Source organism: Oryctolagus cuniculus, chromosome 10, assembly GCF_051225735.1.
Source record: "Oryctolagus cuniculus isolate XC-2025 breed Fujian yellow rabbit chromosome 10, ASM5122573v1, whole genome shotgun sequence".
NCBI classification, from domain to species: domain Eukaryota; kingdom Metazoa; phylum Chordata; class Mammalia; order Lagomorpha; family Leporidae; genus Oryctolagus; species Oryctolagus cuniculus.
The window spans coordinates 69,652,478-69,678,809 of record NC_142876.1 but is presented as its reverse complement, the minus strand read 5'-3'; the positions used below and the strand labels follow the sequence as shown (position 1 = coordinate 69,678,809).

The 26,332-nt window shown below is 42.3% G+C and overlaps 1 protein-coding gene across 6 annotated transcripts in view; it reads left to right on the top strand.

Annotated features, from left to right (window-relative positions):
• SPIRE1 (spire type actin nucleation factor 1) overlaps positions 1 to 26,332 on the top strand; it is a 204,887-nt gene that overhangs the window by 7,246 nt on the left and 171,309 nt on the right. For all 6 annotated transcript variants that reach the window (XM_017343990.4, XM_017343991.3, XM_008261008.4 and 3 more), the window contains exon 2: positions 22,649 to 22,683. In XM_017343990.4, the coding sequence (XP_017199479.2) occupies positions 22,649 to 22,683 (35 nt within the window). The remainder of the gene's footprint in view (positions 1 to 22,648; positions 22,684 to 26,332) is intronic.

The window sequence follows — 26,332 nt, the reverse complement described above, 5'->3', positions numbered from 1 at the left end:
AAGAGGATATCAGCAGTCTAGCTTCTCAGCAGGTTGATGCTAATTTTGTGGGGAAATGGTCGTGAAATAATATTCTACTTGATTTCAAAGACAGTTTTTTTTGGAGAAGGTTGAAATACTGAAAATATATTTTAAAATATGATTTTTTGGTCTATTCTTGCTATATTTCTTTAGTGTTCACATCCTGATCATTAAATGAAAGGAATATACAAGGTATATGTATATGTGTTCAAGGGAGGTATTGGGGTGAATTTTGGAATTAGGGATTAGCAAGTAGCCTTATTAAAGTAATAAGAATTATCCTCTTTGTATAGTATATTCATACATGTCAGGGTCATTCAGTCTGACTTGCATGCTTGGAATTCCTAGTAGGTACAAGCAATGTTTTGGCTTCCAGGAGTGATGTAAAGATAAATACTAGGTAGTTATAGTCATTAAAGAGGAGAAAATAAAACATAAACACAGTGGTAAATTTACCATGAAGCTAGTATCTCTTAAACCTCGACCCCCTTCATTTATACAGGCTCCTTCTAAAACCCTGGGAGGGGCTTTAACAGGATGTTCATTTGCAAGATTAGAATGTTGTAGCCTTTGATAAGGTCACTACTGTGTTTGAATCTATTTGCCCTCCAGCATACTTCCGCTTGTGTTATTGTATAGGAGTGTCTGTGGCATTTTGGAAGAATTTTGGAATAATGCACTTGTAGTTTTTTATCTGTATTTCTACCTTTTGCTGAGGAAACAGTAGAAAGAGTCTAGTCACAGACAGGCATTGGTACTTAGTTGAGTTAGGAGCTGTCAGGAAACTTAGCCTAAGTATTTTGACTAAACTTTGTAAGAAAAATATCATTCATCTACCAAGGATTATATCTTGATTGAGAGTAACATGTTGCTTATTTTAAGTTCAGAATCTCCCTCCTGTCACTGGAGGCAGACCCATTAACAGTCCCATCTGGGTCACCATATGATATCGGAATATGGGGTGCCAATTATATTACCATGTGCTTATTAATAAATTTGAAATATTAATAAGCATTGTGGGCTCTTGCCTAATATTCAGAGAAGAATTCTGAATACTAGCACAAATGAATGAGGCAGTTTTTAAGCTTTTTATTCAATGGGAGAAATGCATAGGAGAGTGAGGGCCCTATATAAAAGAGGGAAATCTGAATTCATACTGAGTACCAGGAGCCCACCATGTGGAGGAGCATGTAGGCCAGAAAGCATGGAGCGTGTGGCCTTCAAGGCGCAGGGCAGCACAGACCCGCAATGGCGAAAGAGGCAAAAGGCCAAAAAAAAGGACTGAGCCCACCGTGTTCCAGGCCTTTAATCCACTTCCAAAGGGGAGTGGTTAATTCACCTGATTGGCCAGTGGGCACACAGGTGTGGCCAGGTAGGGGCATTAGGTCACACAGGGGCGTGGTGAAGGCATGGCCTTCCAGCTCACAAACCTGATCAATTTTATCCTGTGTCCCTGCCTGTAACAGCAATACTTCCAGTCCTGCTTTCATTTTCTTTCTTTCTTTTTTTTTTTTTTTTGACAGGCAGAGTGGACAGTGAGAGAGAGAGAGAGACAGAGAGAAAGGTCTTCCTTTGCCGTTGGTTCACCCTCCAATGGCCGCCGCGGCCAGCGCACCGTGCTGATCCGAAGCCAGGAGCCAGGTGCTTCCTCCTGGTCTCCCATGTGGGTGCAGGGCCGAAGGACTTGGGCCATTATCCACTGCACTCCTGGCCACAGCAGAGAGCTAGCCTGGAAGAGGGGCAACCGGGACAGAATCCAGTGCCCCGACCGGGACTAGAACCCAGTGTGCCGGCGCCGCAAGGCAGAGGATTAGCCTAGTGAGCCGCAGCGCCGGCCAAATCCTGCTTTCAAATAGTAGTATTAGAGCTATATATTCTAGTGCAAATATCTCATTTGCTTCCTGTTGATTAAGTAGAAAAAAAGATCCTCTACCAGATATTTGTTAAAACTGAGAGAAATATCACCTGTTTCCAAAAATAGTGGTTTTTTTTTTTCTTCTTTATATGAGAGGCAGAGAGGGACAGAGCTCCTGAGCTTCTTTGTGTCTGCTGGTTCACTTCCTAAATGCCTTCATGGGTGGAGCTGGGAATTCAACCCAGGTCTTCTACAGGGCTGACAGGAACCCAGTTACTTAAATCAGTGCTCTGCCTTCCAGGGTCTACATTGGCAGGAAGCTGGAGTCAGGAGCTGGAGCTAGTAATTGAACCCAGGTACTTTGATGCTAGGCTATAATTACTCCCTAGAGTGTCGCTGTGTATTGTTTATATAAAAACTTTTTGTTTTGGGATAATTTTAGATTTATGAAAAAGTTGCAAAGATAATGCAGAGAATACCCATGTACTCCTCACCTAGTATCCCTAATCTTAACATCCTATTGTGTATTTGTCAGAACTAAAAAGCTTACAATGATACTTTACTGATAACTGTTAACTACTAGTTTCATTTGCATTTCCCCGATTCTTGTCTTAATGTTCTCATTCTACTGCAGAAATTCTATCCAGAATGCCATATTTAGTCATCATGTTTCCTTGTAATTTCTGATGACCTTGACAGTCTTGAGGAGTACTGGTCAGGTGTTTTGTAAAATGTCCCTTAATTTAGGTTTGCTTGATATTTTCATGACTAGACTGGGGTTATGATTTCAGGGGAAGACTATCAGAGAGGTAAAGGGCCTGTACTGGAGCTTTTGATATTCACATGGCATCTCTGGCTATGTGAACTTTGATATTTGAGACTTGGTTGAGACAGTGTTTACCAAGGTTTCTTCCCTAAAAAGTTGTTATTTTCACTTTTTCTAAACTCTTCCTTTTAGAAATGACTCACTAAGTCCAGGCTGCATTCAAGGAGGAGGACTAGGTAATTAAGCTATCTCACTGAGGTGTGAAACGTCTACTTACTGTTATTTAGAATTCTGTGAGGAAGATGTCTGCTTTCTCCTCAATTACCCAGTCATTTTTTAAGAAAGATTTATTTATTTGCTTGGGAGGCGGAATTACAGAGAGAGGGAGAGATAGAGAGGTCTTCCATATGCTGGTTCATGCCATCAATGGCTGCAGTGGTTGTGGCTGGGACAGGCCAAAGCCAGGAGCCAGGAGCTTCTTCTAGGCCTCCCACGTGGGTGCAGGGGCCCAAGCACTTGGGCCATCTTCCACTGCTTTCCCAAGCCCTTAGCAGGGTACTGGATTGGTGGTGGAGCAGCTGAGACTCTTACTAGTGCCCATATGGGATGCCGGCACTGCAGGCAGAAGCTTAGCCTACTATGCCATGGGGCTGGCCCCTTACTCAATCATTTTTTTTTTTTTTTAAGATTTATTTATTTGAAAGGCAGAGTTAGGGAGAGACAGAGACAGAGAGCTCTTCCATCCATTGGTTCACTCCCCAAGTGGCAGCAACAACTGGGATTGGGCCAGGCCAAAGCCAGTAGCTGGGAACTTCATCTGGGTCTCTCATGTAATTAGCAGGGACCCAAATACTTGGACCATCTTCTACCTTCCCCAGGTACATTCACAACGAGCTGATCTATAGCAGCCAGGACTTGAACCATTGTTCGTTCATATGGGATGTTGGCTTTTCAGGCAGCTGCTTAACTCTTAACTGGTTGCACCACTGCGGTGGCCCCATTCAGCCATTTCTTTATAAACAGTCTGGACTCCTGATAACTTACACTCTGATTGTTATACTTCTACATTATTTAATTGCTCAGATTGTTGCCACTGTGGCCATTAAACACCCCTTCAGATTGGCTCCTGGCAAGCAACGATAGAGCAATGTACCTAATTTGTTTTGTGGAGCATGTCCTTGCTTTCTGGCACTGCGTGATGTTTCAAGGCTTATATACTGTGTATTGCCTGATGCAGCCCTAGAATCAGCCATATTTTCAAGGAACTCTAGCTTCTCTTATTGAAGAGTGGTATTTAGAAACCAAGATCTAGGCACTGGGTATGCTTGTTGCCACTGGGGTTGTTTTGTTTTTAATGTGTAAGAAAAATTGAAATGTTAGAGTTTGGATATTTTTGTTTAATCTTGGTTAGATCTGGCAAGTATCTTGATTTTACTGGCATGCCTACAACTGTCTTTTTATTCCTTCATTTGTCAAACAGATATTATTGAATATCATAGAAACCAGTTGAATTGGGAGGAAAGCATCAGAAAGAAGAGATACCCAGGAACTGAAGCCAAAAGAGCCTATGTTGAGATGTCATATTGAATAGCCTGTAGCTGGGGGGGGGGGGGGTGTCCATTAAATGTAGCTTGGGGTCAGACATGGGTTGACTGAGGTATGTGGATGATCAAGAACTGATGGGGTGTTTGGTGTAGTGGTGGGATACTGCTTGGGATGCCCACACCCATATCAAAGTGCCTGGATTTGAGTCCTTGCTCCCCTTCCAATTCAGCTTCCTGTTGATACATACCTGGGAGGCAGCAAGTGATAGCTCAAATGCTTGGGTACTTGCCACCTGTGTGGGAGGCCTGGATTGAGTACATGCTCTTGGCTTTGGACTCAATAAAGAAATAAAAAATTTTTAAAAGAATTGATTTGAAGGAGAACACCTCAAGATTATTGATCTCCCTTTTAAAAGTTGATGTAGACAACCAGGCAGGAGGTGTCCCTAAAGCCGTAGCACAACCATGTAGAATATTGCTGATCAACCACATTTGAAAGTTCTCTGTTTTGTACATGTGTGTTTTCATTAATGCTCTCAAATGCAATGTGGAAAGAATATACTGTCTATTCATAAAGTGATCTAATATGCCTATTAAGAGATGAAGACAAAGTATGATTGGAAAAAGTGTTGAATAAGCATGTTTTAGTGTTACCTGGGATCGTGCTTATTTTAGGGATCAACAAAATAGTGTTGTATATAGAGCAATGTACCTAATTGGGAAAGGTAGTGATATTTTCCCTAATCTTAATTTCTGTAAAGTTACTTCTTAAAAGTATGTATGTATGTATGTATATACTTGAAAAGCAGAGTGACAGAGCCCTCCCATCTGCTGGTTGACTCCCCCAGGGCCAGGCTGAATTCAGCCAGGAGCTAGAAACTCAGCCCTCCCAGGGTCTTCACTGGCAGAAAGCTGGAGTCAGGAACTGGACCCGGGCATTGAACCAAGGTGTTCTAATGTGGAATGGAGGCGCCTTATCATCTTAACCATAGGCGCCCTTGTTTGAAGTTTTTAGCTGTTTCAAATAATACTGCTTGAACAGTCTTGAATATATGTAAGCACTTCTGTTGGACATGTATGAGTAGGATTGTAAGACTGTAGGCTAATTGTCTTGTTAACAGCAGTAGATATTGCTGAGCAGTTTTCCAAAGTGCTTGTTTCATTTTGCCTTTCTTACCAGCAGTGTATCCTGTTTCTTCACATCCACTCCAATACTTGGAAATGTCTTTTTAAAAAAAGTTCAGCTGAGTATGTAATGAGTACGTAACTCATTCTGATGAGTATGTAATAGTTAAGATTTATTTTATTTATTTGAGAGAGAGAGAGAGAGAGAAAGAAAAAGAAAGAATGAGAAAGTAAGAGGTCTTCTATCCACTGGTTCACTCCCCAAATGGTCATAATGGCCAGAACTGAGCCAATCCAAAGCCAGGAGCCAGAAGCTTCTTCGGGGTCTCCAGTGCAGGTGCAGGAGCCCAAGAACTTGGGCCATCTTCCACTGCTTTCCCAGACCATCAACAGGGAGCTGGATAAGAAGTGGAGCAGCCAGGACTCAAATCAGTGCCCATATCAGCTGGCACCGTAGGCTGGGGCTTTTAACCCGCTGAGCCACAGTGCTAGGCCCTCTCAATGTGGTTTTAAATTGCATTTATTTCATGCCTAATCATGTTGAGTACCTTTTCATATGTTTATTGGCCATGCCAGTATCTCTTTTGGAAATTTCTGTTTAAGTCATTTGGTTATTTTTCTATTTTTTTGGGGGGGGTTTAAAAGTTGCAATTTTAATTACATCACCACTATCTGTTTCCAGAATTTTTCATCACCCTAAACAGAAACTACTCATTAGGCAATACCTGCCCATTTCCTCCTCTTCCCAACTTTTAGTAACCTTTAATCTACTGTTGTAAATTTTGTACAAAATTTTTTTGTTTATTTGAAAGGCAGAGTGTCTGGGAGACAAACACACGCACACAAACACAGACAAATTGAGAGAGCAATCCATCTTCTATCTGGTGGTTCACTCCCTAAATGCTCACAACAGCCTGGAGCCAGGAACTCCGTCTAGCTCTCCTGACAGGAACTTAAGTATTTGGGCCATCATGTGCTACATCATAAATGTATTAGCAGGAAGCACAAAGTAGCCAGGATTCCAAACAGGCACTCCCAAATGGGATGCAGATGTCCTAAGTAGTGGTTTAACCTGTCAAGCTGCAATGCCTGTCTTGGTTCCTGAATGTTTTTTATAGGCTTTGATTTTTACATATCTGTATGAGCCATTTTCCTGTTACATGTATTATAGATATCTTAAACTGTGGCTTGTTAATGGTGTGGTTTTGATGAAAGATGCTTTCATATATCACTTTTTTTTTTTTTTTTGACAGGCAGAGTGGACAGTGAGAGAGAGAGAGAGAGAGACAGAGAGAAAGGTCTTCCTTTTGCCGTTGGTTCACCCTCCAATGGCCGCCACAGCTGGCGCGCTGTGGCTGGCACACCGTGCTGATCCGAAGCCAGGAGCCAGGTGCTTCTCCTGGTCCCATGGGGTACAGGGCCCAAGCACTTGGGCCATTATCCACTGCCTTCCCGGGCCACAGCAGAGAGCTGGCCTGGAAGAGGGGCAACCGGGACAGAATCCGGTGCCCCGACTGGGACTAGAACCCGGTATGCCGGTGCCGCTAGGTGGAGGATTAGCCTATTGAGCCGCGGCGCCGGCCCATTTTTATTGAATTCAAATATCTTTGCTGTTTTGTGACTTCTTTGACCTATGGATTAGTTTGTTATTTTTTGCTTATATAGTGAGTCTATATTATTAGATGAATACAAATTTAAATAATTTATTATGATTATATGGATTCATATCCATGTCCTTTGATTAATGTTTATATATTAATTTTTATAATTTTACTTTAAACTTTTTTGGAAAATACTTATTTGAAAGGCAGAGTTACAGAAAGAGAGAGGGAGAGAACAGAGAGAAAGAGAGATCTTCCATCTGCTGGTTCACTTCCCAAGTGGTCACAACGACCAAGTCTGGGCCCGGCTGAAGCCAGGAGCCACCCATGTGCAGGGGCCCAAGGATTTGGGCCATCTTCTGCTGCTTTCCCAGGCATATTAACAAGTTGCTGGATTGAAAGTAGAGCAGCCAAGACTATATCCTTTGTGGGATGCTGGTGCTGGAGGCCATGGTTTAATCTGTTGCACTATAGCGCTGGCCCCAACTTTCAACTTTTTTTTAAAAAAAAATTTATTTATTTATTATTTGAAAGGCAGAGTTACAGAGGTAGAAGCAGAGAGAGGTCTTCCATCCATCTGCTGCTTCACTCCCCAAATGACTGCAACAGCCGGAGCTGTGCCGATCCAAAGCCAAGAGCCAGAAGCTTCCTCCAGGTCTCCCATGCGGGTGCAGGGGCCCAAGGACTTGGGCCATCTTCTTCTGCTTTCCCAGGCCATAGCAGAGAGCTGGATTGGAAGTGGAGCAGCCGGGACTCGAACTGGTGCCCATATGGGATGCTGGCACTGCAGGCGGCAGCTTTACCCACTAAGCCACAGTGCCAGCCCCTACAATTAATTTATTATAACCATTTTATTTATGACTGATTTTATTTATGACCATTTCAGTAGATAATAGATCGCCACATTAAGGTGGATGGAAACATCAGAGGAAGGAAGATTTTGGCTAAACTGATCTAACAGGATTTTTGTTGAAGACAAGCCAGGATGATGAGACATCTGTGAACATTATTGAACAAGTCTTTTGGTGAACAAATGTAGCATCTGTGTTGAATATATATTTACCTAAAAGTGCAGTTTCTAGCTTATTGCCACAAGTTTTCCAAAGTGATTGATTGTACCTCACAAACTTTTTCTTTTTTTTAAAGATTCATTTATTTATTTGGAAGGCAGAGCCACAGAGAGGCAGAGGCAGAGAGAGAGAGAGAGAGAGGTCTCCCATCCACTGTTCCACTCCCCAGATTGCCGCAATGGCCGGAGCTGCGCCAATCTGAGGCCAGGAGCCAGGAGCTTCTTCTGGGTCTCCCACTCGGGTACAGGGGCCCAAGCAATTGGGTTATCTTCTACTGCTTTCCCAGGCCATAGCAGAGAGCTGGATGGCAGTGGAGCAGCCCGGACTTGAACCAACGCCTGTATGGGACACTGGCACTGCAGACGGCAGCCTCACCTGCTACGCCACAGTGCCAGCCCCACAAACTTTTAAAATTATAACCAATCTAGGGCATTTATGTAAATTTAGATTACTGTTAATAGTGTATATTTCAGAATTGCTAAAAGAGAGAAAGTTTTAAATGTTCTTACCACAAAGAATTTATAAATACTTAAGGTGATGGATATGCTTATTATTCTGATTTGATCATTCCACAATGTATATATGTATGAAAACACAATTTTGTACCCCTAAACATATGATTTGTCAATTAGAAATAAAGCTAGAAAATTGTGTCAGGTGTCTGGAGGAGTTATATTCCTGATTATAACAGGACCTGCTATTATTTAGCTTTTGAAAACTGTGACACTCAGGTCTTTTTATATTGTTGGTACTAATGCATTATTTGAAAAATTGATGTATTATCTTTTCCCCCTCATATGTTCCACTTTCTCTTCCACTTCCAATCAGGAGCCAAATTCCTTTGCTGTCTTGTACTTCTTTTTTTAAATTAAAAAAAAAAATTTTTTTTTTTTTGACAGGCAGAGTGGACAGTGAGACAGACAGAGAGAAAGGTCTTCCTTTGCCGTTGGTTCACCCTCCAATGGCTGCCGCGCTGCGGCTGGCACATCGCACTGATCCGAAGCCAGGAGCCAGGTGCTTCTCCTGATCTCCCATGTGGGTGCAGGGCCCAAGGACTTGGGCCATCCTCCACTGCACTCCTGGGCCATAGCAGAGAGCTGGCCTGGAAGGGGGGCAACTGGACAGAATCTGGTGCCCCGACCGGGACTAGAACCCAGTGTGCCAACGCTGCAAGGCAGAGGATTAGCCTATTGAGCTGCGGCGCCAGCTGCTGTCTTGTACTTCTGAGAGAGAAATACGTAGGTTGGGGTATGTATAATTGATGGGTAGTGAGGATGCCACTAAGAGTTACCATAGATACCTGGTCCTAAGTGTAGCCATATCCTCTTAGATTTCTAGTGAACATATTATGTTAGCAGAATCCTTGTTAAATGATTTTATTTTATTCAATTTACTAATAGATACATGCCTTCTGGGTGCACTGTGCTAGATGTTGAAGATACAAAGAGATATAAAGTGCATCCATACCTTCAGGGAGCTCATAGATGCATAAACAGTTGTGATACAGTGTAATAGTTTCAGAGCAGTAGAGATATGTTTAGAAAATGAGAGCCTAGATAACGGAGTGACTGACTTTGCCTGTTGACAATAGGTAAGTTTCACAGAGGAAATGTAGTTTCTGGGGGTCTTAAGGAATAAGAAGTGGGATGAAAGGAAGGCCTTGTAAGGCAGAAGAGATATAAAAATGTAAAAGGCATCATAATTCTACTTAGAAGATGGATGATAAATGCCACCCACTTGCCAATAACAAGCATACACTGTTGATCAGTCATCACATTCTTGCTGCTGAGTTTATAAACAGACTCAGAGTATCAACAGGATGCTTCAGGTAGTCCCTACCAATTATTTGAAGTTGGCACGGGAGATTAAACCTGTTTGTCTCCTCTACAGTGGGCGTTCACTGTGCCTGGAGCATAGGATGTGTGTGGGAGTGGTGGAGAGTGAGACATGCTAGAAAGGCATGTTAGCTGGGATCGGGTTATGAAGGAATTTGTGCGACTGTTGAGTTTCTATTTATAGGCTATAAAGAGTACTGGGAGCCAGATACACATTTTCAGCAGCAAATGTTGGAAGTAGATTACCCTTTATAGAAGGATGACCCTGCAGGCTTTGTGGAAGATGTATTGAATTGGGCAAAACTGAAGGTCAACACAGTGGGCACCACACACTATCTTTAGATCTTAGTAGCCTTTAACTTGCTAAGCCAGTTAGGGGTATTACTGCCTGGAGAGAATAGAGGGCTGAACTAGGGCAGTAGGAATGGAGAGAAAGAGGCAGATTAGAGTGATTTATGGGGCCTGGTATTGTGGCACAGCAGGTTAAGCCTCCGCCTGCGATGCTGGCATCTGATATGGGCACCAGTTCCAGATCCGCTGCTTCACTTCCGATCCAGCTCCCTGCTAATGCACCTGGGAAAGCAGCAGAAGGTGGCACAACTGCTTGTGCTCCTGGACCCATGTGAGAGACCCACAAGAAGCTCCTGGCTTCAGCCCAGCCCCAGCCATTGCAGCCAGTTGGGGAGTGAACCAGTAGATGGAAGTTCTCTCTGTTGCTCTGTCTCTTTTCCTTTCTCTGTAACTCTGCCTTTCAAGTAAATGAAAAATAAATCTTAAAAAAAAAAAAACAACTGGAGACTTTAAAAAGTGATTTAGGAAATAGTTTTTGATGTGTGTGGGTGTGAAAAGATGAAGGAGTCTTCAAAGGTTCTCAGACTGTCTAGGTGCCTACTTGATAGGGAAGGCAGGAGGGGCAGGTTTCGGTGGGAAGATAATGACTTATACTTGTTGGAGATTACACTGACCTGAAAAATATTTTTCCTATGGAGTCATGTTGATTCCTTCCAGTTCCTTTGCTCTTTCAGACGGTTGTAAATTCACTGTTTAATGTCACATAGTAACCTGGAAAGAATATGAGAACTAGCTGCAGAAGATAAGGTTTGATTCTTACTTTGACATTTCTTGTAGTTATAAACTCAAACAAGGGATTTAACTTTTCTATTTTAAACTTTTTTTTCTTTTCTTTTTTTAAAGATTTTATTTATTTATTTGAGAGGCAGAGTTACAGACAGTGAGAGGGAAAGGAGACAGAAAGGGAAGACCTTTCACTCCCCAAATGGCTGCAGCTGTCAGAGCTGCGCCGATCCGAGGCCAGGAGCCAGGAGCTTCCTCCAGGTCTCTCACATGTTCTCAGGGGCCCAAGGATTTGGGCCATCTTCTACTGTTTTCCAGGCCATAGCAGAGAGCTGGATCAGAAATGGAGCAGCTGGGACTAGAACTGGCGCCCATATGGGATGCCAGCACTTCAGGCAGAGGATTAACCCACTGCACCACAGTGCTGGCTCCTATTTTCTTTATCTGTGAAATGGAAGTAAAATTTATCCAGCCCTCCTTACTTTTTTTTCTTTCTGGATTTATTTACTTGAAAGGCAGAATGATAGAGAGTAAGAAGGAAAAGAAGAAAGAAAGAGATCTTCCATTTGCTGGTTCATTCCCCAGATAATCCCAATAGCCAGAGGCTGGACCAGGCCAAAGCCAGGATCTAGGAACTGCATCCTGGCCTTCCATGTGGATGGCAGGGACTCATGTGCTTGAACAATCAATCACCTGCTGCCTCCCAGGATGCATTAGTAGGAAGGTAGGAAGTTGCATGGGAACTGGAGCAGCCAGGACTTGAACTGACACTCCTGTATGGGACATGGATGTCCCAAGCAGTGCCACATACCCGCCCCTATCCAGCCCTTCTTTAACTGTGGTGATAAATGAGGACCTGTATGTGGGGTATTTTGTGAGCTCTCAGACTGTACAAGTGTGTTTTTACTGAGCCATTCTGACTCTTTATAAGAGGATGATTATTTCAAAGTTCTCTGATTCAAGATGGATAAATTGTAAAACAGTAATTAACATGGGTTTGGAGGACCATAAAATGAACTTGAGGTTGAACAAGTCAGAGATGTAGGTACTCTTGCTATCGTGTACATTCTGTTTGCATTTTAGAAGAGATTATGATGGATTGTGGAGAGTTTTGTAGGCTACCAGAGAAGTTAGTGTGTGACCATTGTTGTTAGTTTTGACCGATTGCCCTTTTTTTTTTTTTTTTTTTTGTAATAGTTATTTATTTGAAAGGCAGAGTTACAGAGAGAGGGAGAGACAGACCTTTCATCTGCTGGTTCATTCCCCAGATGGCTGTAACAGCTAGGGCTAGGCCAGGCCAAAGCCAGGAGCTTCATTCAGGTCTCCCATATGGGTGCAGAGACCCAAGAACTTGGGCCATCATTTGCTGTTTTCCCAGGCACTTTAGCAGGAAGCTGGATTGGAAGTAGAACAGCTGGGACTTGAACCGGCACCTATATGGGATGCTGATGCTGCAGATGGTGGCTTAATCCACTGAGCCACAGTGCCAGCCCCTCTACATTTCTTTACCTGGCTAAAGTGGGAAGCTTATGCTCAGCAACCTGTAAAATACAATTAAATGAATTGTATACATTGATGATTCAGGGGATTCTTTTATGTTTTTAAGTGGCTGCAAAGCTTAAAAACAAACAATTATCTCTTTTTTTCCTTTGGCCTACCATTATTGGTCATGAGCAATGTACAGTAAACCCAAGAGATACTTAGCAAAATTTACTTTTAGTATTCCTTAACATTCCCTGTAAGTGCTGACCCCTTGCTTCACTTTGGCACCTGTTGATTCCTATTTGTCCTCCTATTAAGCTAGGAGAGACTAAGACAGCTGGGCTATGTCAGCATTCTGGGCAGCTGGTCTCAGTTCTTGTCTCCTTACTGTAGTACCCCAGTGCTTTTCAGGTATGGGCTTCAGATCAGCATATAGTGTGTTTGATGTATATAACACAAGTGAGGATTAATTATAAGTATTAATGAGATATTTCAATAGTAGTTTATTTTTTAGAGTTTAAAAGAGCATTTGGGCATTGGTTTGGATGGCATGTGTTTTAGAAATGTCCAGGGGAGTTCGGATGCCTTTTGTCTTTTAATTCATTTTCTGGCCAATCATAGTATTTCCCTTTAGGTTGGGATTCTTGTAAAGACAATTGTCGAAGTATCTAAATGAAGTTTTCAACTAGAGTTGTTCAGTGTAAGGAGATGAGAAAAACTGTATTAACAGAATCATTGATAGAAAGAGTGTTGTTGATTCTGGAAGGAGTACTTGAGAGTTATTAATAAGGTCCCTAGGGGCATGCATGGACTATACAAGATGATCACTATACTATGAAGAGGACAGGGAAGGAAGGCAGTGAAAGTGAGAGTGAAAATAGGGAAAGATGAGGACTCTAACCACCCTTATGAGCCCCCTGAGTTCCAAAGAGCTTAATAGATTTATGAAATTCAGTCATGCTTACATGTAGGAGACTGCTGGAACTTAAAGAAGTTGGGTAGTGCTTTTGAAATGGGTGAAGGTTTGGCCGGCGCCGTGGCTCAATAGGCTAATCCTCCACCTTGCGGCGCCGGCACACCGGGTTCTAGTCCCGGTCGGGGCGCCGGATTCTGTCCCGGTTGCCCCTCTTCCAGGCCAGCTCTCTGCTATGGCCAGGGAGTGCAGTGGAGGATGGCCCAGGTGCTTGGGCCCTGCACCCCATGGGAGACCAGGAAAAGCACCTGGCTCCTGGCTCCTGCCATCGGATCAGCGCGGTGCGCTGGCTGCAGCGGCGGCCATTGGAGGGTGAACCAACGGCAAAAGGAAGACCTTTCTCTCTGTCTCTCTCTCTCACTGTCCACTCTGCCTGTCAAAAAAAAAAAAAAAAAAAAAAAAAAAAAAAAAAAAAAAAGAAATGGGTGAAGGTTTGTTAAATTACACCTGGATATTTAAGAGGCCAAGCATTCTTTATAGCTTTTCAGGTTTGGAAGAGAAGATTCTTTTTTTTTTTTTTTTTTTAAAGATTTATTTATTTACTTGAAAGTCAGAGTTACACAGAGAAGAGAGGCAGAGAGAGAGAGAGAGAGGTCTTCTGTTTGTTGGTTCACTCCCCAGATAGCCACAATGGTCGGAGCTGCGCCAATCCAAAGCTAGGAGCCAGGAGCCTCCTCCCGGTCTCCCATGCGGGTGCAGGGGCCCAAGGACTTGGACCATCTTCTACTGCTTTCCCAGGCCATAGCAGAGAGCTGGATTGGAAGTGGAGCAGCTGGGGATAGAACAGGTGCCCACATGGGATGCTGGTGCTTCAGGCCAGGGCGTTGCCCTGAGAAGAATCTTTTTCAATTATCTCCTGAGAGATAAGTAAACAGTAATAGGGTTAATATTTATCACATTCTTGCAATGAGTGACCTTTGCTTGGTTAACAAGTACAACGGTACTTAAAAAAAAATCTGTGGAAAACACAATTTCAAAATCCATTTTTTTTGTTGTAAAAAGTTTTGAAATCCATGCATAGCATTTTTTTTTTTTTGACAGGCAAAGTTAGAGTTATAGACAGAGAGAAAGGTCTTCCTTCTGTTGGTTCACTCCCCTCATGGCTGCTACGGCTGGCGCTGTGCCAATCCGAAGCCAGGAGCTGGGTGCATCCTCCTGGTCTTCCACGTGGGGCCATCCTCCACTGCCCTCCTGGGCCATGGCAGAGAGCTGGGCTAGAAGAGGAGCAACCGGGACTAGAACCCAGCGCCCTAACCGGGACTAGAACCCGGGGTGTGGGCACTGCAGGCAGAGGATTAGCCAAGTGAGCCATGGCGCCAGCCCCATGCATAGCATTTTTATAATGCACATTTCCCTGAACTTTTTTGGAGACCTCTCATTTACCAGTTTTTCCCCATATCTAAATTAAAAATTCCTATTGCTCTTTAAGCATCTATGATATGACTTTGTGTCATAAAGGAGGGTTTGATAATCTCACAGCCAAAATAAAAGTACCCTTCATATGGCTGTTTTTTGGTGTTACATGTATAGCATGCTCTTTTTTCCATTAAAAATGGAACGTGAGTGCTTGGCATTATGGTACAGAGGGTCATGCTGCTGCTTGAGATGCTTGTATCCCATATCAGAGTGCAGGTTTGAGTCCTGGCTGTCCTGCTTCCCATCCAGCTCCCTGCTAATGCTCCTGGGAAAGCAGCAGAAGATGGCCAGAGTATTTGGGTTCATGCCACCGATGTGGGAGATGCAGATGAAGTTCCTGGTTCCTGACCAGCCTGGCCCAGCCCTTGCTCTTGCACCCATTGGGGAAGTGAACCGGCAGGTGGATGATCTGATTCTGTTACCATGTCTTTGGAATAAATAAGTAAATCTTTAAAAGTAATGTGGCAAAGTTGATTTTGTTGGGGAAATGGGTTTTAGCTAATGAATTTCATAGTTTCATGCTCCCAACTTTATTTTTTCTTAAATATTTATTTGAAAGGCAGTTACAAAGAGCAAGGGAGACAGAAAAAGACTGAGACAGATCTTCCATCTGCTGGTTCATTCCCCAAGTGGCTCCAACAGTCAGAGCTGGGCCATGCTGAAGCCAGGAGCTTCATCTGAATCTCTCATATGTGTGGCAAAGGCCCAAGGACTTGGGTCATTTGCTTTTCTCAGTGTGATATCAGGGAGCTGGATTGGAAGTGGAACAGCTGGGACATGAACCTGTGCCCATATGGGATACTGGTGTTCGAGCTGATGGCTTTACCCACTAAGCCACAATGCAGAACCCCCACTTTTTAAAAATTTAAAATAATTTCAGGAGCAACCATTGTAGCACAGTGGGTTAAGCCACGCCTTGGGCATCCACATCCCAAATTGGAATGCTGGTTCATGCCTTGGCTACTACTCTTCTGATACAACTTCCTGCCATTGCATACCCTGAGGGGCAGGAGTTAAGGGCCAAAGTACTTGGGTTCCTACCATACACATGGAAGACCTAGGTGGAATTCCTGGCTCTTGACTTTAGCCTGGCCCAGTCCTGGCTGTTGTGGCCACCTGGGACATGAACCAGCAGATGGAAGACTCTTCTCTCTCTGTAACACACTTTCCAATGGATAAATAAATCTTAAAAAAAAAAAAAAAGAATATGAAACTATGACGACAAATTTATCACTCTGCTTTTCAAATAAAGTAAATCTTTAAAAAAGTTAAGTATGACACATAAAAATTGTACATTTTTGTGAGATATCGTGAGATATTTGATAGGTATATACATTGTATAATGTCTGGGGGTAAACATGTGTCTTTTCTAGCTTTACTATTTCTGTATGTTGAAAACATTAGGTCCTTTTTTTCTAGTTTTTTTAATATCTATGGAATTGCAGATTAAATTTTTTGTTCTGTATACTTATGTCTTTTTCACTTCATTTAAAGGCAGAGAGAAATCTTCCATTTGGTGATTCACTCCCCAGATACCCGTAACAACCAGGGTTGGACCAGGCTGAAGCCAGGAACCTAGAACTCAGTTTGGGTCTCCCATATGAGTGGCAGGTATTCAAATACTTGTAGTTATCTGCTGCCTTCCAGGGTGCTCATTAACAGGAAACCAGATAAGAAGTAGGAGTAACTGGAACTTGAACCAGGCACTCTGATATGCAATACAGGCATCATAAGGAGTGTCTTAACTCCTGTGCCAAAAGCCTGCTCTAAGTTTTTTTTTCCTTAAGGAAAATATAGGGGCCTGAATTACAGCGAATCAGGTTAAGCTGCTGCCTGCTGCTCTGGCATCCCATATGGACACCAGTTTGTGTTCTGGCTGCTCTACTTCTGATTCAGTTCCCTGTTAATGTGCCTGGGAAAGCAGCGGAAGATGGCCCAAGTCCTTGGGTTCCTATACCACATGGGTAACCCAGAAGAGGCTCCTGTCTTTGGCCTAGCCCAGTCCCAGCCATTGTGGCCATTTGGGGAATGAACCAGAAGGTGGAAGGTCTCTTTCTCTGTAACTCTGCCTTTCAAATAAATAAAATTAATCTTTGTTTGTTTTTTTTTGTTTAAAGAAAAATACATAGTACTTTATTTGCTGACTTATTTGAAACAGAGAGAGAGAGAGAGAAAGAGAGAGAGAGAGAAATATCTTCTGTTCTCAAGTTCACTTCCCAAATGTCTAAAACAGGGCTGAGCCAGGAGCCTGGAATTCAGTCTGGTTTTCCACTAGAGTAGTAGAGACCCAAGCACTTCAGCAGTTACCTGTTGTATCTGAGGGTGTATATTAGCATGAAACTGGAATCAGGTGTGGAGCCAGGACTTGAACGCAGGCACTCCAGTATGGTGTGAGGGGTCTTAACTGGTGGACCAAATGCCCATCCCTATAATACCTTATCTGTAGTCCTACTATGTAATAGAACATCAGAACTCACTCTTATCTAACTCTAACTTAGTATCTGTTAAATAACCTTTCCCTTCTCTGATTTTTTTTTTATTATTATTTATTTGAAAGCCAGAGTTGGGGCCGGCACTGTGGTGCAGCTGGTTAAAGCCCTGGCCTGAAGCACAGGCATCCCGTTTGGGCACCGGTTCTAGTCCCAGCTGCTCCTCTTCCAATCTAGCTCTATGCTATAGCCTGGGATAGCAGTAGAAGATGGCCCAAGTCCTTGGGCCCCTGCACCCGCATGGGAGACCTGGAGGAGGCTCCTGGCTCCTGGCTTTGGATCGGCACAGCTCCGGCCATTGCGGCCATCTGGGGAGTGAACCAGTGGATGGAAGATATCTCTCTCTGTCTCTACCTCTCTCTCTGTAACTCTGCCTTTCAAATTAAAAAAAAAATTCAGAGTTATAGAGAGAAGAGAGTGATATTCTATCTGCTCATTTATTCGCCAAAGTATGCTAGGGCTTGGCCAGGCTGAAGCCCGGAGCCTAGAACTCCATCTGGGTCTCCCACGTGAGTGGCAGGGGTCGAAGTCTTGGGCCATCTTCCATTGTTTTTACAGATGTATTGTCAGGGAGCTGGAATCAGAAGTGGAATAGCCAAAATGTGAACTAGCACTCTGATATGTGATGGTAGTGTTGCAGGTAGCAGTTTAACCTACTGTGCCACAGTGCTGGTCCCTGTGTTTGACTTATTTCATTTAATAAAATGACCTCCAGTTCTATCTGTGTTGTTGGAAATGATAAAATTTTATCCTTTTAGTGGCTGAATAGTATTCCTTTGTGAACATTTTCTTTATCCACTCATTAATGGGCAGACATTTGGGTTGTTTCCATTCCTGGCTATTCTGAATATTGCTGCAATAAACATGGCAGTGCAGATGTGTTTCTGAGAGATTTCATTTCTCTTGGATATATACTCAATAGTGAGATTTTTGGATCATATGGTGGTTCTGTTTTTAGGTTTTTGAGGCACCTCCATACTATTTTCCACAATGGCTACACTAATTTGCATTTCCACCAGCAGCGTGGAAGTGTTCACTTTTGTCCACATTCTCTCCTGAACTTGATATCTTTTTTTTTTTTTTTAAAGCATAAGTTCTCTTCTTAAAATTTGTTGGGGAAGGGAAGGCAAGGAGAGAGGAAGAGAGAGAAAGTGAGCGCCCATCTGCTGGTTCACTCCTGAAATGCCCACAACTGCCAGGGCTGGAGCCAGGAGGTGGGAATGCGGTCTAGGTCTTCCATGAGATGTCAGAAACCCAGTAACTTGAGTCTTTGCATGCTGCCTTCCAGGATGTGCGTTGATGGGAATCAGAGTCAGAATTGAACCAGGGCTCTCCTATGTGGGATGTGGGTGTCTTACCTGCTAGGGTAAATGGCTGCTCCACATCTTTTGTATAATTGATAAGTGGTAATATCTCATTGTTTTGATTTACATTTTTCTGATGATTAATGATGAAGACTTTTTCATGTACATTTTGTCTATTTGTATGCCTTTTTTTGAGAAATACCTGCTTAGATCTATTACCCATTTTTATTTTTTAAAATTTTTTAAGATTTATTTATTTATTTGAAAGTCAGAGTTACAAAGAGAAGGAGAGGCAGAGAGAGAAGAGAGATTGACTTACTCCCCAATGGCTGGAGCTGCGCAGATTCGAAGCTCCTGGCTCCTGACTACTTCTGGGTCTCCCATGCAGGTTCAGGGGTCCAAGGACTTGGGCCATCTTCTAGTGCTTTCCCAGGCCATAGCAGAGAGCTACATCTGAAATGGAGCATCTGGGACTTGAACCCATGCCCTCATGAGATGCCAGCACTACAGGCAGTGGCTTTACCTGCTTGCCGCGCCATCTTGTAAATCTCAAAGAGCGATGAGATCTTTCGGAATGAATTAGAAAAGAGTATTTGAAATATAGTGATGATTCTCACGGCATTGTTGAAATGCCCATTCCTTTTGAGAAACACTGAGCTTCTTGTACAAAACACCCTTTTTCCTTTTATGATATGTTGAAATATTTTTAAATACTATTATTTTACATCATGACGTAATGAATCCACCCTTCTAATTTAATTCAATCTAATAAAGTTGTTAGTTTAAATTTAATAATGTGAAGCCTTGGTAAGGCCCACTGTCAGTTTAGGTTTCTGAAACTGTAGAAGGTAAAAGTTACAGGATTTGTAGATTTTTAGAGGGATACCTTAGGTGTCGTTCCATAGAACAGAGGTGACCAACTCCATAATGATGACTTTAAGGTTGTCAAATAAAAGTCCCTAGTGCTAAATTGGCAGTTTCCAATTTAGGAAAGTGTTGTTATATCACAGAATGCATTGCCCCAGAAATGATACAACTAGGGGCAGCTCCCCTGCGTTTCCCTCCCCTGACCCTCTGCCTGGAAGAGAGAACGGAGGAGTCATCTAAGGAAGGCACACCAGCATGCATGGCAAGAAACCAGGACTCTGCTATCATGTGCCAGTCATTTGACTCCCAGGCTCTTGGATTACTCATCTCTAAAATGAATGAATTGGGCAAGATAACTTCTGAGGTTCCTTCAAGCTCTGATGTCATGTGATGGGGATTTTCTGATTCCTGGGTTGGCATCCACGCAAGGATTTGGATGGTGAAGTGTATAGGTTTTCAGGTTTGTTGTACCCGTGACCTTTGCATATTTTTGTTATTCACCAGTTGAAATTAGATAACAAAGATCAGTTGTACACTCTGACAGGCAGACCTATTTTTTTCTTTTTAAATTTAAAAAATGGAAAGAGGGAGACAGGGAAGAAGGGAGAGAGACACTGAACTCGCTTCTGCTGGTTCACTCTTCAAATGCCCACAGTAGTTGAGGCTGGGTTGAACTGAAGCCAGGAGGTGGGAACTTAATTCAAGTTTCTCATACGAGTATTAAGTGATGGTTACCTGAACCATCACTGCTGTCTCAGTGGCTAGAATTAGGAGCCAGTTAGGAGTCAGTTGGCAGGTGGGTAGAGTTAGGAGCTGGAGCTGGGAATTGAACCCAGGTACTTCAACGTGGGATGTGGAATTTCAACCAGGCCAAACACCCCACCCCACCCCACATTTTTGTGTTCTTATAGAAAAGCATTTTCAAGTTTATAAGAGATCACTCTTGTGCCCTTTTGATAAATCACTCTATCATTCTTTAAATACTTCATTATTTTCTGGTATAAAAGGATATTTAAGGTTTATAATTCCCCTGTCCCAGTCCTGAAGCCAGCCTGTTTCCTAAGGTGTCCCGATGCCACTGAAGGAGAATAGACTTAGGTATACCTTTACAACTTGGGGTCTCCTGCTCTTGGTGGGCAGAACAAGAAAATGTATGATTTCTTGTAGTTGTGTAATAAATTCCAGTTCACCAGCACAGGGCTCTTCCTCTCCTTCCCACATGTTAGGTTTGTGTATTCCTTCTCTCATGGTGTAAATCATGATTCCGAGTGGCAGGTGTGCCTCACCAGCACTACTACCAACAATAATCCTACGTAAAATTGTAAATTTTTTCTTTCAGTTCTCTTTACCTTAAGCAGATTGAAGACACAATACATGTACTCCTAAGGAGTTGCTCTCTGTTGTAGTTTGTCTTAGTAACTTTCCATCATCCCTCCCTCCATCTCTTCCATATGGAGTAGAAAGAGATGCTCATTCAGGAAATGTTTGCAGAGAGGCAGGTTGGGACCTTCTTTGAATGGTGCCTGTCTAACAGTGTTTTCCCAAGTTAAATGAATTAACATTTCTATAATGAATTAATTTACCAAAAGCATTAATAACTTGAATCTTTATATTAAAATGAAATAAGTTTATCACCACATAATACATATTTTATATAACTATATTTAAGTCATATTTATATACAAATATTAACTTCTATGTATCTGTATGGTCTTTATTGCTTATATATCTTTTAATTCACAGAAATCAAAATTTCTTCTATTTTAAAGGTTTATTTTATTTATTTGAAAGGCAGAGTTAGAGAGGTAGACAGAGAGGTCTTCCATCTGCTGGTTCACTCCCCAGATGGCCACAATGCCCGGGACTGGGCCAGCTGAAGCCAGGAGCCAGGAGCTTCTTCCATATCTCCCATGTGGGTGCAGGGGCCAAGTACTTGGGCCATCCTCTGCTGCTTTCCCAAGCACATTAGCAGGGAGCTGGATCAGAAGTGGAGCAGTTGGGACACAAACTGGTCCCCATATGGGATGCTGGCATTGCAGGCTGGGGCTTTAACACACTGCGCCACAGTGTGTTAATTTTCTTACTTTTTTAATCTCAATTTTAGTTGATGTTTCACATTAGGTGATGAGAAATTGGGTTTCAATTTTGTTTTCATTTTAAGAATTGGGAGGCCTACAGAAGCCATTATTTTATCATATTTTGGTGGTGACATTATAGATATGTGTATAAATTCTAGTTAAGCATAAAAAAAAAATCACAAGGAGGGAACTGTGGTGCAGTGGGTTAAAGCCCTGGCTTGCAGCACTGGCATCCCATATGGGTGCTGGTTTGAGTCCTGGCTTCCACTTCCAATCCAGCTCTTTGCTAATGTGCCTGGAAAAGCAGCAGAGGATGGCCCAAGGCCTTGGGCCCAAGCACCCATGTGGGAGACTCAGAACAAGCTCCTTGCTCCTGGTTTCGGATCAGCTCAGCTGCGGCCATCTGGGGAGTGAACCAGCGGATGGAAGACTTCTGACTGTTTCTACCTCTCTCTCTAACTCTGTCTTTCAAATAAATAAAGCAAAGCTTTAAACAAAAATCATAAGGAGTGGCATTTAACCTAGTGGTTAAGGTGCACCAGCTAAAACACCCTTGCCCTATGTTGGAATACCTGGGTTTGATAACCCTTCTCCATCTCGTGACTGCGGCTTCCTGCTAATGTAGACCTGAGAGGCAGCAGTGATGGCTCAAGTAATTAGGTTCCTACCATTCATATAGAGACCTTGGTTGAGTTTCTGGCTCCAGGCTTCACCTTACTGCGGGCATCTGGGGAGTGAACCAGCAGATGGGATATTCCTGACTGGCCTCTACCCTTGCACAACCTCTCTTATTCTCAGATAAATAACGAAATTTGTTTTAAATCACAAGACTGAGAGCAACCATTTTGGGCTAAGTGTGGGAGTATTAGGGTGGGGAGAGGCTAGTGTTTGGAGGAGGGAAAGGTATAGAGTTAAATGTACATTTGAATGTAGGACAATGAAGTTTTAGAATTGTCACCTGGGGAAATTAAATTTTCTAGTATACAATATAAATGTTATCTATTTTTGAATAAATATCATTCTCTTATTTTTCAAAGATCTATTATTTGAAAGTCAGAGAGATCTTCCATCTGGTGGTTCAAATATTTTTATCAGTGATAAAAAAACCTAAAATCCTTTGAAAGTAACTTTTTCTATTTTTATTACAGGTAAATTGGGATATTCACAGTGTACAGAAACAGAGGTAAGAGAAATGCTTGGATATTTATTAGAAAAGCAGCTTTGTAATCCTGTTTAGGCGTATTTACTCCTGTTGGGAATTGAATTATGTCTCTGTAGGTTCTTGGTCTTCTGATAAGCATGTATTGAAAATAGCTATATGTCATCCTTATTTAGGAAAAATAAAATGTGAAGTAAAGTCAGTTATCTTGTTTGTGTTTGTATGTCAAGATGTGTTACAAAGAATAGCTTAATTATAGTTCTAACATTTTTCTTGTGTTATTTGTGGAATTAAGTTAGCTTAGACCCAGGGCCCTAAATAAGAACTTAGGTTTGTTTTTCCTGTAATCCAATCTTGTGTGTCCTGATGCAAACATCACTTAAATAGGCTGTACTCTTATGGAGACAGATACCTTAGTGGAGGAAAAAACAGACTTAGAAACAGGGTTACAGCAGAATGAAGGAGGGAATTTTTGCCTTTTACCTGTTAAACTTCTTAATCAGTGAAGTATTAAGCCTTTTAACATAAAGTAAATTTAAAATATGTTATCTTAAAAATTAAAAGAGGAAGGAGGGAGTGAAGAAGGGAATATCATTATGTTCTTAGCATTGTATCTGCAAATCCCACTGTATCTGTTAAAAACTAAAATGCAAAAAAAAAGAATGAATTTAATGCTTTGTTCTTTTCATAGCCAGGCTTATTTTTTTAATAATTTAAATGACTTCATTCAAAATTCTGATTGTGAAATTTAAGAATTTTTCATGTGACTCCATGTGTTCTAGCAGGCATTTCAAGGATCACATTGAAATACCAGGGCAACATATGTGTGTGGTCTTCTCTTAAGTAGCAGTTACTTCATCCTTTTTTTTTTTTTTTTTAAGATTTATTTATTTATTTGAAGGCGTTACACAGAGAGAGAAATAGAGGCAGAGAGAGAGAGAGAGGTCTTGCATCCACTGGTTCACTTCCGAATTGGCCGCAACGACCACAGCTGCGCCGATCCAAAGCCAGGAGCCAGGAGCTTCTTCTGGGTCTCCTACACGGGTGCAGGGGCCCAAGCACTTGAGCCATTTTGTACTGATTTCCCAGGTCATAGCAGAGAGCTGGATGGGAAGTGGAGCAGCTGGGACTCGAACTGATGCCCATATGGGAGGCTGGCACTGCAGGCAGCGGCTTTACCCACTACACCACAGCATCGGCCCCTACTTCATCCTGGTATTAGTGGTGTTAGTGGTAATACCTAACTAAATAAATTATATTTCTAATTTTTAAAAAATATTTATTTATTTATAATTCAAAATTAGAGATCAATCTTCTATCTCCTGGTTCACTCCTAAATGGCCACAGCAGCCGGAGCTGGGCCACGATGAATCCAGGAACCATGAGTTGTTTCTAGGTCTCCCACATGGGTACAGGGGCCCAAAAATTTGGGCCATCCTCCGCTGCTTTCCTATGTGTATTAGCAGGGGCCTGGATCTGAAGTAAAGTAGCCAGAACTCAAACTGGCACCCATATGGGATGCTGGCGCTGCTGATGGCGGCTTAACCTACTGCGCCACAGCACTGGCCCCATATGTTTAATTTTAATAGTGCATCTACATATTGTTATAGGTTTTAGTAACCTTCAGCTGTTTGGTTTTTTTTTTAAGTAAGATGCAGAGTTCCTTGAGTGCTTGTTTGGAGGTTCTAGCATGGGAGTACAGCTACCGGTCCTCCTCCTCTAATGGGGAAGGGCATCCTCTTCTACCAAGCGTGCAGCTTCTGGGGTGACGCACATGGAGCATTGAGCAGGGAAGGGGACATCTGTCTAGCCAGCCAGATCAATCTAATCAATCCTGGCCGTCACTGGGGTTGGTGTCACAGCCAGATTACCTTCACAGGCTTCCTGAGGCATTATCTTGTATAACAAATAAGCAAAAATAATTTATCCCTCTTTACATTCAATTTGAATTATGTATATACCTACTGTTCAACATATAAGAGTGGGATTTGATTTGAATTAAAATATATAAATTTTACCTTGTGGTTTTTGGGTGTATGTTTTCTATCTGTTCAATTTTTGAGCAAGTAATTTTTTTTCTCTTAGGACACCTTTTTTTTTGTTGTTGTTGTTGTTTTTAAGGATTTATTTATGTGAAAGAGAGAGAAAGTGAGACACAGAGAGACACACACACAGAGCTCTTCCATCCATTGATTTATCCCAGATGGTTGCAGTGGCCAGGGCTGGGCTAGGTTGAAGCTGTGGGTGGCAAGAGCCCAAATATTTGGGCCATTTTCTGCTTTTCCCAGGCCATTAGCAGGGAGTTGGATCAGAAGTGGAGTGGCCGGTTATGAACTGGCACCCAAATAGGATGCCAGCATCACAGATGGCAACTTTACCCGCTACAACACAATGCTGGCCGCTAGAAAATTTTCTTATATAAAAGAAAGTTGATGATAGTCTCATTAACCTCATATGGTTATGAAATATTAGATAAATAATATATGTGAAAATGTTTCATAAACCCTAACCACACTATTGTAAGCCATGATGATGTAAATATAACCAGCATTCATCTACAATTTAGGTAATGAAATGCAGAGGATTTATAAACAAGGCATCATCATAAATCTCATTATTATGTCTTATTTATATTGTATTGCCATGAAATCAATATATTTTTTAAAGATACATGTATGTATTTGAAAGGCGGAGTTACAAAGAGGTAGGGGCAGGGGCAGGGGTCTTCCATCTTCTGGTTTACTCTCCAAATGGCAGCAACAGCCAGGCTGAGCCAGACTGAAACCAGGAGCTTCTTCTGGGTCTCCCACATGGGTGCAGGGGCCCAAGCACTTGGGCCATCTTCTGCTTTCCCAGACACATCCAACAGGGAGCTGGATCGGAAATGGAGCAGCTGGGACTTGAACAGGAGCCCATATGGGATACTGGTACTGGCTCAAAATGTGGTTTGAATATTAGTTTAGTAATCACTTTGTAGAATACCATTGATTCATTTTATTTCATAATTGGCAGCATTTATCTTTTGATCTATAATTTAGGTCACCAAAAGAATGTGAGCCCCTTTGTCTGAATTTTTCTTTTAAAGATTTTATTTTATTTATTTGAAAGACAAAGTGACAGAGAGAGGTAGAGACACAGAGAGAGAAAGAAGTCTTAAATCCACTGGTTCACTCCCCAAATGGCTACAACAGCCAGAGCTGAGCCAATTTGAAGCCAGGAACCAGGAGCTTCCTCTGGTTCTCCCACGTGGGTGCAGGGCCCAAGCACTTGGGCCATCCTCTGCTGCTTTCCCAGGCACATCAGCAGAGGACTGAATTGGAAGTGGAGCAGCCAGTACTCGAACCAGCGCCTATTATGGGATGCTGGCACCACAGGCTGGGGCTTTAACCTGCTGCACCACAGTGTTGACCCCTGTCAGAATTTTTAAATAACAAATTACAAGAAACTTAAAAGTTCAGTCTGATTATATTTAGCCTAAAAACTAACTTCAAAGTTTTTCTAGGAGTAATAGTAATTATCTTTAGGGAGGAGAGTGAGATTGCAGATAGTCATTTATCTATATTGTTTGAATTTTTGAAAGAAAAATAAGAATATATCTGTGTATTACCTTGGTAAATACAAAAGAGGGCTGGTAGGGCCATAGAGGCAGTTAGAACTAATTTTTCATGGAGTG